Raw genomic sequence first — 17,050 nt, 5'->3', positions numbered from 1 at the left:
GTAACCTCAAAATTTTAAGGGGTTTTAGTACCAGCTTGTGATGGTTTGCACTTGGAATTGTAATGTTTCACACAGAATAGCAACAATAACTGATGTGTTACTATAATTTTATGATTAGAAATTAAATAAAAATTAATTGAATTTAATTTTAAGTAGAGGCCAGGAGGCAATATGTTTAACATTATCAACTGAAGGAACTAATTAAAGCTGTCCTTGGCAAGTATCTTACGAGGTCTGTGGAGTCTTGGACATGACTATTTCTGTCTATAGCTTGAGTTCGGTCAGCATATTCATAGAATGATTTTGGTTGGAAAAGACCCCCTAAGACCAAGTCCAACCACTATCTAACTCTACCAAGTCTGGTGCTGGACCCTGTTCCTCAGCACCGCATCCGTGCCTCATATAAACACCTTCAGGGATGGGGATTCAACCACCTGCCTGGGCAGCCTGTTCCGGTGTTTGATAGCCCTTTCAGTGAAGAAGTTTCTTCTAATATCCAACCTAAACCTCTCCTGGCACAATTTCAGGCCATTTCCTTTTGTCCTATCACTTGTAACTTGGGAGAAGAGACCAACCCCCGCCTGGCTCCAACCTCCTTTCAGGGAGTTGTAGAGAGCAAGGTCTCCCCTCAACCTTTCTCCAGGCTGAATGACCCCAGTGCCCTCAGCCACTCCTCACAGTGCTTGTGCTCTATGTTGATGCATATTTGTCTTATTTTTGCAACCTCTGTCTTACTGACTTACCACCACCATTATGTGATCTTTGGATAATATTCTGAAGGATCTTCTTTGGCTTCTTTCAGGGTGGAGATCCACCTCAGCCTCGAGCAGCTCACACATGTGCTGTGCTAGGAAATAAAGGTTACATCTTCGGAGGACGAGTGCTGGTTAGTGTTGAATTAAAACATGTTATTGTCAGTAATATTATTTCCATCTATGTTTTTTTTATTGTTTTATAGTAGGGGTTGTTGAATCCAGGATGCTGCTTTTCACTCCCCACCTCTACTTCACACAAAGAGGAGTCTGTTCTGTCAGTAGTATAAATGGTCAATCATACATTGTCCCAAAAAGAGGAAGAAACAGATGATTGTATCGTAAATGTAGATGTTTTCAATCAACAAAAATAGTTGTGTGCTTAACCTCTGTAGGAGATGCTTCCTCAGAAGTAAAGAGGAGGAAGCCTGCTGATAGACATGTTCAAATACAGGATGAGGTGCTAGCATTCAGTGCTTCCTGTAGTTTGTCACAGTTATACATCAAACCTGCTCACTTAAATGCTAGCAAGTAGTAAATAAAACTTGAGATTTTAGCTTGTGGTTGTCCTTCTGTCTCCTGTCCTTCATCCCACCCTCCTCCCCATTAAAGAAAGAGGAAAGGTGTTAGAACATACACGTCTCTCACACCTTTCTGTTTGCTTCCTGGGAGACTGAAGTTCCAAACAGAAAGGTAAGAAATAACAGATCTTGGCTGGATCTATAATTTAAAGTAGCCATTTTTGTTGAGCAGAAATTACTGAGATCCAGGTGTCTGGCAGAGCAGCCTGTGATTATTGTGTCTGCATAGCAAGCTCTTAGTCTCTGTGCATTCAGGCTGCTGCAGCATGTCATCTGATAGCACAGGCTGCTGCAGGCAGAGGTCATTGCAGTCCTGTTCAACCTCTTCCCAGCTCTCTGAAGCTCAATTTAGCAGTCTCAGTCTTTACCTTTAACAGTGCTTTGTGCCCTTTACACAGATGATGTGCAGGACACCATAGAGAATGCTCCAACACCTTTATTTTGTGGGTCCAACATAAGGTTTTTATCCCAAAAGTGAGGCTTGTATTTGTATTCTTGATAGTTAATCCCAGATTGTTACCACTTCATGCACTGTAGGAGGATCTTAAATGGGTTGTCCCTTAGGTAAGTGTCAAAGGCAGTGTAAGAACTGTGTGTAGGATGCAATCAGCGCATATTTAAATCAAGGGTAGGTTCCTGGCTACGTAATTTTACATTTTCCTATCTCTTTTTAACTTAAAAGCCATCAGCATCATCCTTCTGATATACTTAGCAAACCTGAAGCCACCACTGGTAAGAAAGGAGATACTAAAACCTCTCAGAAGTATGCTTAGTTTTTCTAGTACTAGGCGGAGGAGACTTTTCTTTTGCTGAAGCATTAACGTAAGAATTTCACCTCTAGGCAGCAAAATCAAAGACAAAGCCCACATTCCTGCCTTATGCCTTAAATAAGGGTGGTAGTAGGTGGTCTTAACTAACACACTCTCCCCTATTGCTTGTGTACGTTTCTTTCTTGGATGGAAAATGTACCAGCTCATTTTAGAACTGTTGCAAGACCAAAGAGAAGATAGTACTTTAAAGGCATCTGTATGAGCTGGAGTTTATCAGGAAGGTGAGAAGCAGATTCTGTAAGACAGGGAGAAAAACCAAAAAACCTCCCAATTTAAGTCACTGTGTGTACTCTTCCCTATTTGTTTTAAAATTTGTTTTTTGCTCTTTTCACCTGTGGCTAATTAGAGCCTTTAATAACATACAGCTAGAGGATGAGACCTGATGCTTTCTGTCTTTGTTATGATGCAAAATGACAGTGAAGGAGCTTTTTAAACCCCATGGTGCTGCATTTCTGTTCCAAGAAAGGAAGAATTAGCTGTTGGTTGGAGATGCCCTTCCAGGAGTTACATGCTAGGTTCGTCTTGGAAAGCTGCCACAATCTCGCCCCTGCATTCTCAAGTACTTGCAAATGAAACATTGTAAAACTGCCCTTTGTTTCCTGCCCCCTTGTAAAAGCTCTGCTCTAAAGTGGTGTTCTTCTCAGGGAAAGTCTGCAGTTCTGTTACAAAATGGCTTACTCCTGCTTGCTCAGACAGAAACCAGACCTACAGATCCAGGCAGGTTCGAAGTGGGCTGTACAACTTCCAGTCAGTTTTTCTGTTTCAATTATCTCCCACAGCTGTAGGAAAAGTTTTTAGCCAGGTAACTTCTCTGAGCAATCAGAAGAGAAAATAACTACAGCTGATCCTGTTTATTCTTCCCATTATGTGTTCCATGGCCTTTCACACAGGCTCATGGTCTCTGGGATAGTTGTGCAAGCTCCACCTCTGCCCAAGAGACAACTGCCATAATTTCCAGAGCTGGAGGTATGGACAAGGTTGATTTGCAAATAACTCAGGAAATAAAAGATTATTTGAAGAGACTGAACAAGTATCTAGTCTTGAATCTTGTGTGTTCAGGGTTGGCCTGGCCAAGTGAGCCCTGTGCCTCTGCTTGGACATGCTCTTTGGTATCTGCTGTGTAAATGAGCTCTTGTTAATCATGTCTGGACTGAACCCTGCTCATCATTTAGCAAGCCTGCAGGTGTGAGAGGGGAAAGAAGCATAGACGGGAAGGAGTAAACATGCAGCTCAGGACCTTCTGACCTACCACTAAACTCTTCCTCAGCCTTCAAAGCCTTGCTTCCTCTGGCTTTTTTGCTAGCAAGGGCTGTCTCTGCATGGTGCAGAGGTCTTCACCCCAGAGCCAGAACAGCACTGAGTGTTGTGTCTGAGCTAATTAGGGTTATTGTGCTGTGCCTGTTGCAACTGGACTGCTTTAACTCAAGCTGGGATTCTCATGCAGCCTCTGCAGGTGAAATTCTTATCAAACTGGAGCTCGCCTGTCATTTCTCCACTCTGCATGTCTAGATATGCCCTAAAAGGACGTGCCCTCTGGCTTCTCTTTAACTCTGCCTGTTTGACTACAGGACTCAGAAATACAAGACGACTCTGATCTGAAAAGGTTTTTGTCTTCCTCAGGTAGCATCAGCTTCTTTAATAACCCTCTTGCAAAATTCCAGTGAAACTGCTTGGGAGCAATGTCTGAAAAAAGTGAAGTTTTGGAAAGCCATATTTAATATTGTAGGAGAGCAGCAAGTTAAATTTTCACCCTAGTCATTGTTACTGATTCACTTTCTATCCTAGAAATAAATGAATAGAGACTTGGAGATGTTAGGGAATGTTCAGTGGGGCTTGAGGAATTAATGAAACAGGAAAGCTAAAGGCATCAGAAAGCCACTACATTTCCTGACTACAGGAGTAACTCCTCCCCAGAGGGTAAAGTCTTGCTTTTCTCCATACATTAAGGAGCAAATACGGGGTTGCTCTGCTCCTTCTTCACATTCTAGTTCACCATGATACAAATCTTCCCAGGGAAAAGGCTCTGCAAGGAACCAGAAAGGGCCAGGAAGTGTCATGAGGCTTCTCCTATTCATCTTTCTGGGATGAAAGGGCACCTTTTTCCAAACTTGGAGATAGAACTGGTAAAAGAAGATGGTGATGATGATCAAAATCAATTGTACCAGGAGTCATTTGAAAACAGGCTCAGAAGTGTTGTGTGGATTCTGTTCCTCCAGGTAAGCCCTTGCAAACAAACAAATGGGAGAAAGCGGGAAGGAAGGAGAGTTAGTCCAAAAGTTGATACAAATCTCATTTTTGATTGAAGTGGCAAATTTTTGTGTAAAGAATGATGAATTAAACCCAAAGTCTTTCCAGCAGCTCTTCACATATCTGATGCTGTAATGTATGCATGTTTCTATTTCTCCTTACCCTTTCTGTCACTGAAGATCAAAAGATAGACTGAGCTGCAGTCCTTCTCTTAGAAAGCTTTGAGCTGCAGTGGCTGTTGGATGGTAAATCTCAGACTGGAGGGCTGCAAAGAGTTTACTGTAACAGCAGTGAGCTGTAAATATGTCACCTTTAATGCCTTTCATCCTTCTGGAAAGCTAATCCTGAGACAAAGCAGATCTTTCTTCATGTTTACTGAGCTGCACAGAACTGAACATGCTGCAGATAAGTAGGATGTCTGAGGAGCCCTTGCAGCACAAAAGGAAATGCAGACCCTCTTAGGAGACTTGATGCTTTTAAGCCACTTGAGAATTGTTCTAGAATTATCAGATGAATGATTCAATTTAGCAGGTAGCATTTAGAAATCCATGAGGAACTGGAAGGAAACTTGGCATATTCCAAGTGGTGATACCATAACCTGACTGTGCTTTACAGGATCTTAAATAAGGGTTGGGTAGGAAGGCATTTTCAGTAGCTAAAGCTATATAAAGGACTGAATCTTAGACATGAATGTCCCAGCTGATGCTGTGTTTTGAATTCAGAATGAGGTTGATGTAATGATGCACCTGTCAATCTGTTAAATCATGAGAATGTAAAGATAACACATTGATTTCCCAGGAACCAAGAAACTGAAAACTGCTCCATCTCCTGCCTAATGCCTAGGAAAGGAGTCAGCGAGGAGGGCTTGGACAGAATCTTCTTGAAACCTTAAATTCCAGCATAACAGCAACTTTCTTTCTAGTCTTTAATAGACATCCTGCACATCACACTGATGTTTTCCAAGATGATGAAATATTTTTAGTTCTAGAGGCCAGGATGTTGCCTGTTCTTAAAGTGTCTGGCTCTGTACAGGTACAGCAGAAGATAGTAATCACATTTTGCTTTCTGCTTGTATCATTTGTTCCTCACCACCTTCAAAGCCAGCTGAAGCAGCAGGAAATGAGTAGACCTCTCAGCAGAAGACAGATCTGTTCCTCTAGCTGTCAGTTGGATTACACTTTATCTCTGCAAGAGGGTGAATATAACAAAGTTTCTCAGGCAGTACACAAAAGCCCTCAGTTGCTTGTCTTCAGTCTATTGGCCTCTTGGAAGGCCTTTCAAAAATGCTTCTCAACATTCTCTTCCCTAGAACAGCAAAGGGCTAGCACCTACTTGATCAGAGCTATCCTGAAAACCTTGCTGTTTCCTGAAACATCCAAGAGACTTTTACATTGCTCTGGTGGATAGCTTTGAAAGTCTCTCAAACTCCCTAATAACTGGCTGATTTCTCAAGGGTAAACCCACTCCTGTCCTGACATAAATCACAAGTCTAGTTTCTGCTACAAAGGAGCTGCAAGCTGGAGAAAGGCTTATTCTAATAGATCTATGGACTACCCTAGGAGAAAAGAAATGGTTAAGGTAAGGCAAGATACATTTCCCTACTTCACAGCTATTGTTTTGTAGTACCTAGGGGAATCACAAATAGCAGTTAAGTGTATCACAAGCCATTGAAAATACTGCTGCAGTGTAAAATAAAGAAATTCTTCCTTATATTCTTCCCCCTTGTATGGTTCTGAGGTAGTCTCTTCCTCTCAAAGCACAGGAGGATAAGCAAGTGTATTGATTTCTCATGGATCCATTTTATTGGGTTTTAAGGCAAATGCTAAAGGGTCATAACAACTTGTAACTTTGTGAAAGGACTTGCCTTATGGAGCAAAGAGAAAACTACAGATGTGATGGACTTTCTGTGGCACGGCACGTCCCAAGTACAGCATCTACCAGAATATTTTGAGGAATAAGTGATCAGGGAGGAGGATGCAAAGAAAAATAAATCAGAGGAAACTATACATAGTGTTACACCTTCTGCAGTCACCTACCCTGAATTCTATGGATGAAACTTGAATATGTTTACAGGAGCTGAAAATCACATAGTTCTTCACTATTGAAAGTTAACATTGGCCCCATACTGCTGTGTGTCACTGTAACTATTCCTCCCAGATAGTTTTCTGGTTGTTGCATGGTGGGATTTGAGAAGAAATGCCTTTTTCTCTGCCTCACAGTAAGAGTTATTTTAAGGCACATGGGTACAGTTTTCTTCACAATATTGTTACGTGGAATATTCTGTCCTCGGAAGGCCTCAACTGAAATGCTTTGTTCATTGTTTGCTTGAGATAACACAACTGGTATTTGATTTATTTTGTAGCAAACTAGGATGAATGATTTGCACTGCCTGAATTTAGACACTTGGACTTGGTCTGGAAGGTAGGTTTCTTTCTCTGAAACATCCAAGTTGCACATAGCAGATTGAAACCATCTTGCTAAATAGTTTCAGTGGTAATTTTACGGTTATTCCAAGAGCAGAATGGGAATTTGGGGACTGTTTTAACAGCTGCTACATTGTGATTTCAATTTAATTTAATTTGCTAATGGTTACTAAGCTTTTTCTGTTCTGCACCAAAGCATCAATGATGCTGTTTTAAGCACAGCATGTAGTGATTTAACATCCTCGTTTTCTAGATGGGTACCTTTATCCATATGGAATTTTAGTTGTGATGTCTTTCTGAATGCTCTTTTTACTATCTATATTTGGCTCATCATGGGGGAAAGATCCTCCTCCACTCCAAGATAGGCATCTTAACTTTTTTTTTTTAAATAAGTAAAAATGTGAGGTAAGTATTTCAGTTTTAAACTACATAGGGTATTGGTGTACTTCCTAGGATTTGTTTACATGTAGCATTTTCCCAGGAGGGGAGAGACTGTAGCTCCTCAGGATCCATTATGTTTTATCAGGATATTATCTCAAATAACTTAGTCTGTTTCCCCACATGTGCTGTGCAGATTGTTTTCAATATGCTGTCCTTTCTTTGCTCCCCTGAGTGATTTCAGTTGTACCTTAAGTAATGACTTGTGATCTTAAGACTGAAACATTATTATTTTGTTTGCCCTTTGATGTTTAGATAGTAACTCTTCTCTGAACACTTAATTACAAGGGATCACTTTTGAATCTGAGCTCTCTTCTCCAGAATTAATTCAGGTCGTGTAAGTGCAGCATTTTTCACTGGGAAAATAGTCAAGCTGCTTTTAGGACAAACTAAATTAATCATTACATTTTCTGTCAGGTTGATTTTTGTTTTTCCCCCCCAACATACTTTGAATGTTTGTTTTGTTTATTTTGCTTCCCCAAGAATTAATATCAGTGGAGAGAAACCAAAGGATCGATCCTGGCACACGTTGACTCCAATAGGAGATGACAGACTTTTTCTTTTTGGGGGGCTAAGCTCTGATAATGTTCCTTTAAGTAAGTAATTTGGAGATTATTATTCTGTTGTTCACTTCAGTGCTAACCTTGTAGCACCATGTATCTTTGTTGTCTTCCTCAAATTGCTGAAACCTAAAACTTGCTACAGAACTTTCTTGATGTTTGAGTATTTCTCTATCTTCTTACTGTTTTATAGTGATATAGGAGCACATTGAGTAGTACAGTGAGAACACATGATAATAAATTTTTCATCAAACTGTCATTTAAAAGAATAAAGGCAAGAGGTTCAACCCTTTTGATATGAACAAAGGGTAACTTTGACATCAAAAGCAATTGCAGAAGGAAGATACAAATAACACCATGAATGTAATGTAGCGTTTTGAGTGAAGAGCAAATCACAGCTACAAAATGCAGCTGAATCCTGAGCTTATCCCCAGCACTGTGGGCAGCACACTGAAGGAAGTGATTCTACCCCTTTCTGAGGGGCTCTGCCAAAACCCCACCTGCAGTGCTGGGGCTAGCTCTGAAGTCCTCAGCACAGGAGTGACATGGAGCTGTTGGAGCAGATCCAGAGGAAGGCCATGAAGACGATCAGAGGGCTGAAGCATGTCTCCTGTATTTGAAAGGGGCTACAAGAGAGGAAGTTTTGACAGAGGCATGAAGTGAGAGGACAAAGGGTAATGGTTTCAAACTGCAAGAAGCTCCTTTGAGATTAGACTTCAGGAAGAAATTCTTCCCCATGAGGGTGGTGAGGCTCTGGAAGAGGTTGCCAAGAGAAGTTGTGGAGGCTCCAAGCCTGGAAGTGTACAAAGGCAGGTTGAATGGGGCCTTGAGGAAGCTGGCCTAGTAGGAGGTGTCCTTGCCCAGGGTAGGGGGGTTGGAACTAGATGATCTTTAAGGTCCCTTTCAACCCAAACCATTTTATGTTAACTGCAAAGTAGGATAGTCATACTGAGTTCCTCTTCTAGAAAAGTCATCTTTTCATGAAATGAGTGAAAAAATTAAATGTCAGTTATGTTCCGCTGGGAGGGAGATTTCAATGCATTGAGGTCTTTGAGTGAGTGATGAAGAGAAATGACAGACTGAAAAGATGCAAGTAAATGTAGTGATGGTTTTACTGTTCTCTTAATAAAATGCTCTCTTAGGACGTGGAGCTTTTTGTATAAATAAAGGTGATAGTTTATCCCAAGAAGTATTGATGTTCTAATCTATGTTCTTCTGTTGTAGGTGATGGCTGGATTCACAGCGTTACAACAAATGGATGGAAACAGCTCACCCACTTGCCTAAGAGTAGGCCTAGGTATACAAAAATCAATCCTGTTTGCTGAAATTGAAGCACTTGAGAAAATTAAGTAATTTAAATTATTGAACTGTGTTTTTTAAAGCCCATTATATGAATATCTTGGAAAAATTGATGCAGTGTGGTTGAATAATTTGCTTTAATAACATGTTCCTCCAGATCTGATACAGCATTATCACTTTCTATATTCACTATAGCTGATGCTTGCTTGCATTAAAAGATATTTTGTGGTGAAGGATCTGGGTGTCCAATTAACCTCCTCTTCTATCACCAAATTATATGAGAAAATATGTATCTTAGCTTTTGAGGAATTAACTTCTGAGACTAATAAAAGCTAATAAATGTTGATGGATTATTAAAAATGTGGGGGAGACAACCAAGAAAACTCTGCACTGTTCAAGGTTCAAAAGTAGCCATGTTTGATTGTTTTTTTGCCTTGAGCAGAAGCAGCTAATTGTGATTATAGTCTTGGAAAGTTAAATTTAATACTAAGCAGTTCAGTAAATTACTCTGGAGGTCTATTTTGAGGGCTTAACTGCCAGCCAAAAAGGACCTAGTTCTGGAATGTCTGTCTGGTGTTCCTACTTGGAACAACACCACAGATCTTCCAGGCTCTGTTCCTGTCTCCTCTCTAGTTTAAGGCTCCAGAAGAGTCTTTCTGGCTAAGGTTCATGTTCTGAACCAGAAGCTGCCATTAAAAACAGGCTCTTGCTGTATCAGTGCACAGACCTCTTTTTTTTAAAGCACAATATCTGAAGTATTCTCTGTGTTTATAACCTAAGTACCATTGAGTTGATTTGCTCTAGGTAGTAAATACTCAGCTTTTCATGAAATCCATTCTATACATTCACCCAGATACTCTCAACACAATTCTACCTCATTCCTTTAGTAGACTGTCCAATTCTGGTCTGGCACTTGCATGCTTTCTTCCTCACGTTCTGTTTTCTATTACTGAAATATCTTTGCCTCCATTAATTTTCTTCCTGTTTTATCCTATTCCAGGGTGTCTTTTAAACAGCATTTTTAGACCAAGTTTTCTGCTTTTTTAGATTCCAGACCCTCTCCAGCTTGAATAAACTTGCACCTTAGCTCCAGAATTACTTTTTTTTGTCCTCTTACAATCAGTGAACTGATAGGAAGGGACTGATATCTGCCTTAAATATCAAAGCCCATCATTAGCAGTCAGGGATCCTGTATCTTTGTGTTCAGGTCGGATAGGAGACCATTCAAGTAATGTTAACTGCTGAAGTGGGCTCCTCACCTTGTGTAGTCATGGAAGAGGATTGGGAAGGGACAGGATGTGAGGGGTTTTTTTCCTACAGGTAGCAGCCCAGGGAGCTGCAGCTCAGCCTTTACACTGTAATTAAGCTGGAATAACATTTGTGCCTGAGGTGGTGGTAGGGCTGGATCCTAGGAACCCGTGACCTGAGCCCCAAGTGGTTTTCAGGCAAGTTGAGAGCAGATCCCATACTGGGCTACACAGTGGAACAGTCACTTGGCTGTGCTGGCAGAGAGGCTGTTGAGCAAACCACATTACTTGCTGCAGAAGAAGCACCAAAGAGGGTTCCTGGTGTTGGTACTGCTAAATTTGCTGGGGACTGTACTGTCCACTCAGCCCAGACCCTCCTAAGAGCAGAGCTTTTGAGTGACCCATTGACAAGAGTCTCAGAGCTCCCTCAAGCCCAAACACGTCCTGTGGTTCACCATTTGAAGGTCTTGGTGTGCAGCCTGTAGGCTGAGGGTCATTGCCTTCCATTGATTAACTATTAAAGTAAATTACCTCCCCTCCCTTTAAACAATAAAACAAAAAAATACATCAATAAACTTTTTTAGGAATTCTTGGAAACATTGATAAAAGGAACCACGTGAAAACCCTGTTCACATATTGAACTGGTTTGAGTGGGAAGTATTTAGTTGTACCATGACTGTATCCCTGTACTGCAGGATCTCTGCAACCAGTAAAAGGTTTAAGTTGGTTGTGTCACTCATGGCTTTACAGCAGGACTTAAAATACACTGGCAAGGATCTGTAGATGTGTACTTTTAGGTACATTTTTATTACATGTATAATATATTTTGTGATGCTAGATGGTGTATCATGCCTGCAGGAGTATATTTCCCCGCTGCTTCTGCACAATCCATTCCCTCCTTAAATTCTGTAAAGGAGAATGTCCTTCAATCTCCATTTTTAGTAATTTCTAAACAAACTATTTATTCTAAACAAGTAATTTAGTAATTTCTAAAGAAATGACCTTCCAGGACATAGATCTGTGGTTCTCTCTGGGTAGAAAATTATGCCCACCAACCGTGCTTCAGCTAATATTTTGCATGCTGGGTTGAAAGAGATCAAATTGTTTGTTTAACTCCCTCCCTGGTGTTTTGGTTGCAATGTAATTCTGTTGTTCTGGTTAGAAGAGCTGCTTGAAAACAAAACCAAAAAAGGCTACATTTGTGTAATTTAAATAACATGCTTTGTCAGAATGTTTAGGTGATAAGTTAGAGCAGCTGTCAGAGGCCAGGAACTGTCAGTCGGTATTAAAAAAAGCCTCAGGTTGCAAGCTAGGATGTCTCCAGAGTGAAGGCAGGAAAGGCTTCCCAGTGTTCTTCGGTGATGAAGTCCAGGCCAGAGTTTTCCTAATGCAGATAAGGCAGAGACAGATCTATCCTACAGGTATGAGGAGGAGAAAAGGTGGGATACAGTTTAGCCTAAGGAGAAGAGTGAACAATTGTTGATATGACTGGTGTGAGGACCTGAAAATGTTTATTTTTGCATGTCACTGGGGTTAAGCAGACTTTAAAAAGGGCCAGAGCTCTGTGCTGATAATCATCTTGTGATACGTCAGTAGAAATACAGATTTTTGATCTGCTAATAATAAAACCACATCTAGCAAAATGCAGCTGCTGAAGTAGCAAAATCTTTGGTAAAGTAAGGTTTTTACTTTTGGGTTGGTTTGTGGGTCTTTTACACCTTGTACTTTTATACACACAGCACAAGTTGTGTGGATGGGATGTAAATGACACACAAAAAATGGTTCCCAGGACTGTCTGGGGGAAAGAGTAAAGCTGCAGTAGAATAATTTGTGTTCTAAGATCTCATCCTAGTGTTAGGGGATAAGAGTCAGTACTGAAAATCCCCCAGTCTTAAAGCTGTTAGTATTGAAGTTATGAGGCCTTGAGCAGCCTGGTCTTGTGACCATGGCAGGGGTGTTGAAACTAGATGATCTTCAAGGTCTCTTCCAACTCAAACCATTCTATGAATTTAAGAAATAGTGGAAATTTTGAAGAGAGAAACAAAAGCTGTTGATGGTCAAAGCTTGTTTCACATGATTTTTCTAAACACTTTTCTGCTGTAAGGTTTGGTTGGAGTGGTGATAAGTAAGTGCATAAAGTGAGTACAGATGAGTCAAAGAACGACAAAAATTGTTCTGGATAAAATACAGTGGTTGGACTTGATGGTCTTAAAGGTCTTTTCCAACCTAAATGACTCTGTGTAACCATTCAGTGAAATTCTCATGAGGTGGATGTCACATTGCTCTCCCCTTTTATATTGCCGAAGAAGTGAGTCACATCCTATTTTAAGGCTCTATTTTCTACCTTTGAAGCCTTCTGAAATTATGTCTTTGTCTTGGTTTCCTAAGAAAGGTTACATTGCAGTGCTCTGTGCATGCAGGGCTACTTCTTAGATGCATTTTGAATCAGTTGACCTATTTCAGTGATATTTGACAAAACCGAGATGCTCAGAGATCCTAAGTCCAAACATACTCTGTGCAAATATATCTTGTAATTGCCTCACTCAGTTCTCCATTCTTCCCCAAGAACATGGGACGCAAAGCCGATAAAGCATCTTTGTCATTTCTGTAAGCCACAGAGCAATGTGTAAAGTGGCACCTCAAACTATAAAACTCTTCTGGGTAAGTAGTGAGGCCAGCAAGACTTCAAGGCTCTGTGCCTAATACCCTGGAGATGTTTAAAAGACAGAAATATGGTGCTGAGGGATGTGGTTCAGCACCTGACTTGGTATTGTTAAAGCACAGTTGGACTTGATCTTAAAGGTCGTTCCAACCAGGATTAGAGAAATGACCTTTCCATTTTCTTATTCCATTTCCATTAACTTAGTTCCTTAAAGCAAAAAAAGTCTTGAAAAGAAACTTGAATATGAAGAATGGAGGAGAGTATGTGTGAGGTGAAGAGGTTAACATGCCAGTAAACTTACTGCTTATCTGAAACCCTTCAAAACCAGGGATTTTGAGATGTGTTTTGCTGCTAACACACAACTGCTGGTTGCTGCTTGTTCACTAATTGTCTATCACTTTATTTCTAGATTGTGGCACACAGCCTGCCTTGGAAAAGAAGGAGAAGTGATGGTGTTTGGTGGAAGCAAAGATGACCTGCATTTCATGGACACAGTCAGTAAACTGAATAATGAAATTTTATAGCAATTAAAATTTATATGAAGTTAATATTACCGGGTTCATTGATTCACATGGGGGGACAGATGTGACCCTACTTGTTCTTAGAGTTTTAGGAGGGTTTTTCCTGCCATTACAAATAGGAATATGTGTATTCCTTTACATATGTGTGTGTATGCTTATAAATTATATAAGCTTATAAAAAGGAAATTGTTACTGACATTCTTTATAAATAACTACTTAGGTGTTACCAGTTTTAAATGATGTGTGTTGTAATAAATTACAGAATGATTGACCTGGAGAAGAATGTTTTGTGCTGGGAGGGACATTTAACCTAGAATAGTTCCTAAGTGTAATTAACCTATGTAACAATCATCTCCAGAAATTAATCTGTTTCCTCATTGGGTCTCAATTATTGACAACTGTATAGAATCAGAGAACCACAAAACTAGTTGAGTTACAAGCACCCTTTGAAGGTCACCTAGTCCAACTTCCCCCTGCAGTCAGCAGGGACATCTGCAACTAGAGCAGGTTGCTCAGAGCCCCAGATGACTTGGAATGGTTCCAGCAGTATGGCATCCACCAACTCTGAGCAGCCTGGGATAGTGTATCACCACCTTCATTGTAAATGTCACAGTTTTGGTAACAGTTAGGAATTAACATAGTAGTAATTCCAGACAGTAGCAATTTTGCTGAGATCAGCTGTTTGTTACTTTTAACTGTTCTTTTTTTTTCCTGTTGTTCAGGGTCACTGCAGTGACTTGTTGATATTTCAGACTCAACCTTATTCACTCCTCAGGTGAGTTGAGGTTACTGGCACAAAGTCAAGTGTAAATTATGTGTGCTTTTACATGTGGGTATTAACCACATTCTATATAAGCAGGTGAAATACAGTTATCTTCTCAGTAAATACTTGAAACATGTAATGTGTGGCGATCCAGAGCAGTTTATATGTTGGTGCTGTGGAAAATTCCCTTCTGCACATGCAAGCACAACATATGTAGTGAACATCACAAGCCCTTCAAAGAAGCACTGACTCTTGGGGCTTGGAAGAGACCCCTGGAGATCATCCAGTCCAACCCCTCTGCTAAAGCAGGGACACCCACAGCAGCTTGCCCAGGATCACAACGTCCAGGTGGCTTTGGAATCTCTCCAGAGAAGGAGACTCCACAACCTCTCTGGGCAGCCTGCTCCAGGGCTCCAGCACCCTCACAGGAGAGAATTTTCTCCTCCTGTTCAGATGGAACCTTCTGGCTTCCATTTTGTGACTGTTGCCCCTTGTCCTGTCACTGGGCACCACTGGAAAGAGTCTGGCCCCACCCTCTTGCCCCCTGCAAGTCCTTTAGCTCTTGTTGAGCGTTGCTCAAATCCCCTTTCAGGCTGCTCTTCTTCAGGCTCAGCATACCCATGTCTCTCATCCTTTTCTTCTCACGGAGGTGCTCCAGGCCTCTCATCTTCGGATCTTCCACTGCACTCTCTCTAGTTGTTCCTGTCTCTTGAACTGGGGAGCCCAGAACTGGACATAATACTTCAGGTGTGGCCTCACCAGGGCAGAGTAAAGGGGCAGGAGAGAACCTTGCTCAACCTGCTGGCTTGACCTGCTTGGCTTGACTCTTCTCAATGGAACTCAGGACACCATTTGCTGCCTTCATCACAAGAGCATGTTTCTGGCTCATGGTGAATTTGTCCAACAGCACTCCCAGGTCCTTCTCCACAGAGCTGCTTTCCAGCAGCCCACCCCTCCCCTGTTACTGGTGCAGGGGTTTTTCATCCCCACGTGTGGGACCCTACACTTGTCCTTGTTCAACTTCGTGAGGTCCCTCTGCCCAGCTCTGCAGCTTGTCCAGGTCTCACTGAATGGCAGCACAGCCTAAGGGGGTGTCAGCCACTCCCTGTTTTGTGCCATAACCAGACTTGCAGAGGGTCCATTCTATGTCTTCAAGTCTTTGAAGATACAGAACAGGATGACACCAAGAGCCTCTGACTAGGCTGCCCCACTGATCACAACCCTCTGAGCTCTGTCCCTCAGCCAGTTCTAGCAGATGTCACTTTTTCTTTAGTTTGTAGACCATTTATTTAATTTTTTTCCCCCTTCTTCAGGCTGTGTCTTGACTGCATCGGTAAGAACGCAACTCTCCTCAAGAATCAGATACCCTGCTTGCCATCAAAACTTCTGCAGCAAGTGCTGAAAAAAATCACTTTCTGGGCTGCAGTCAGCCACAGGCAGGAGAAAAAAGCTGAAACTGAAAGACAAAACCAACTGAACACCACATGAAGGACATCAGTCAGCCAAAGCTGAACACTTGGGCTTATCTACAGTGTGCAGCAGGGTCTTTTGCTAGTGAACTTTTACTAATGCTACAGAACAACTCTATGTTAAGCTCAGTTTCTAAAGTCAGGTTTGAGAACAAAGAAATCCTCTTTATGGAAGCCTCCTTGTTTTCTGCAGTATAGAAAACTGATCAAATTTTGTATATATATATATATAGTTAATTTCTGCAGTTGTGGTCTTAATGAGGCAGTCCATACAACTTCATTATTTTTTGAAGGTGACAAAGATGGTTCAAAATGTTTTCCAGTGGGATAAAAACAATGGCATAAGTCAAAAATCTTGCTCCAGCCTTAGCACATCAGCCTTTCCACAAAGACAGAATTAGTTCAACGCACTATCTTTGGAGGATTCACAGCCTTGGGAAAGGTAGCAACCTACTAACCACTACTGAATCTATCTGATTCCACCAGACTCCATCATCTGGCCATCCAGAAGTAGGAAAAACCAGTACAGTAACCGTGGAACTGGGAGAAGAAGCTGCAGTGAGCAGTGCTGCTGTTTGTATAAGAAAACTTCTGAGCAGTTCAGAAAATGGTTTTGCCACGTTTGTCAGCAAGAAGCCCTTTTTTGAAATGGGTTGTATATTGTATTTTGGATGTGTAAAGTTTATATTTCTTGGTTAAAAAAAATAATGCTTATTTATTGTTTAAGAGGAGCATATGTAGTACTTGCTATTTTCCTGTTTCAAATATCTAGGAGCACAGTCATTAAAATTTTATAGAGGGTTCAATCAAGACCTATTTTGTCTTGTTTTTTTTTTTTTCCCCTCCAAACTGCAATATTACTTACTTGGGGAAGGGCTATTTTTGGTGCCAGGGCCATTTGGGGACTGGGTAGTGTAGCAGAGCTGTAATTTTGTCTTAAAAAAACAAAAAAGCAGACGTAATACTAAATGCTTAGGTTGTCATCCCTGAGATAACAACACCCATTTCTCTTGACAATGAAACACCCCTCATCTGTGTTTGTCCCAGAGCTTTCTGGAGAGGTGGAACAGCAAGAGAGTGCCCAGCAGGACCAGGTCAGTGATGGGCCCATGTACTCAGGCAACAAAGGTGGTGAAGGATCTAGAGAACAGGCCTTGTGAGGAGCAGCTCCCTGACTGAAGGAGGCTGAGGGGAGACCATCTGGCTCGCTACGACTCCCTGAAAGGAGGTTGGGGGTGCGTGGTGGGTGTTAGTTTCT

General features: G+C 41.3%; 1 protein-coding gene across 1 annotated transcript in view; it reads left to right on the top strand.

The window, feature by feature from the left end:
• Nucleotides 1-16,602, top strand: part of KLHDC1 (kelch domain containing 1) — a 29,306-nt gene extending 12,704 nt beyond the window's left edge. Inside the window, exons 7-13 of the mRNA XM_068149148.1 lie at nt 803-886; nt 6,773-6,831; nt 7,755-7,867; nt 9,056-9,128; nt 13,449-13,533; nt 14,283-14,335; nt 15,637-16,602. Of these exons, the coding sequence (XP_068005249.1) occupies nt 803-886; nt 6,773-6,831; nt 7,755-7,867; nt 9,056-9,128; nt 13,449-13,533; nt 14,283-14,335; nt 15,637-15,811 (642 nt within the window). The 3' untranslated portion in view covers nt 15,812-16,602. The remainder of the gene's footprint in view (nt 1-802; nt 887-6,772; nt 6,832-7,754; nt 7,868-9,055; nt 9,129-13,448; nt 13,534-14,282; nt 14,336-15,636) is intronic.
• The last annotated feature ends 448 nt before the right edge of the window (nt 16,603-17,050 follow it).

Source organism: Melanerpes formicivorus, unplaced genomic scaffold (genome assembly GCF_026170545.1).
Source record: "Melanerpes formicivorus ecotype bairdi unplaced genomic scaffold, bMelFor1.0.p_v2 SCAF_17, whole genome shotgun sequence".
NCBI classification, from domain to species: domain Eukaryota; kingdom Metazoa; phylum Chordata; class Aves; order Piciformes; family Picidae; genus Melanerpes; species Melanerpes formicivorus.
Note: the sequence above shows the minus strand (reverse complement) of the source record. Positions and strands in the feature narration are given on the sequence as shown.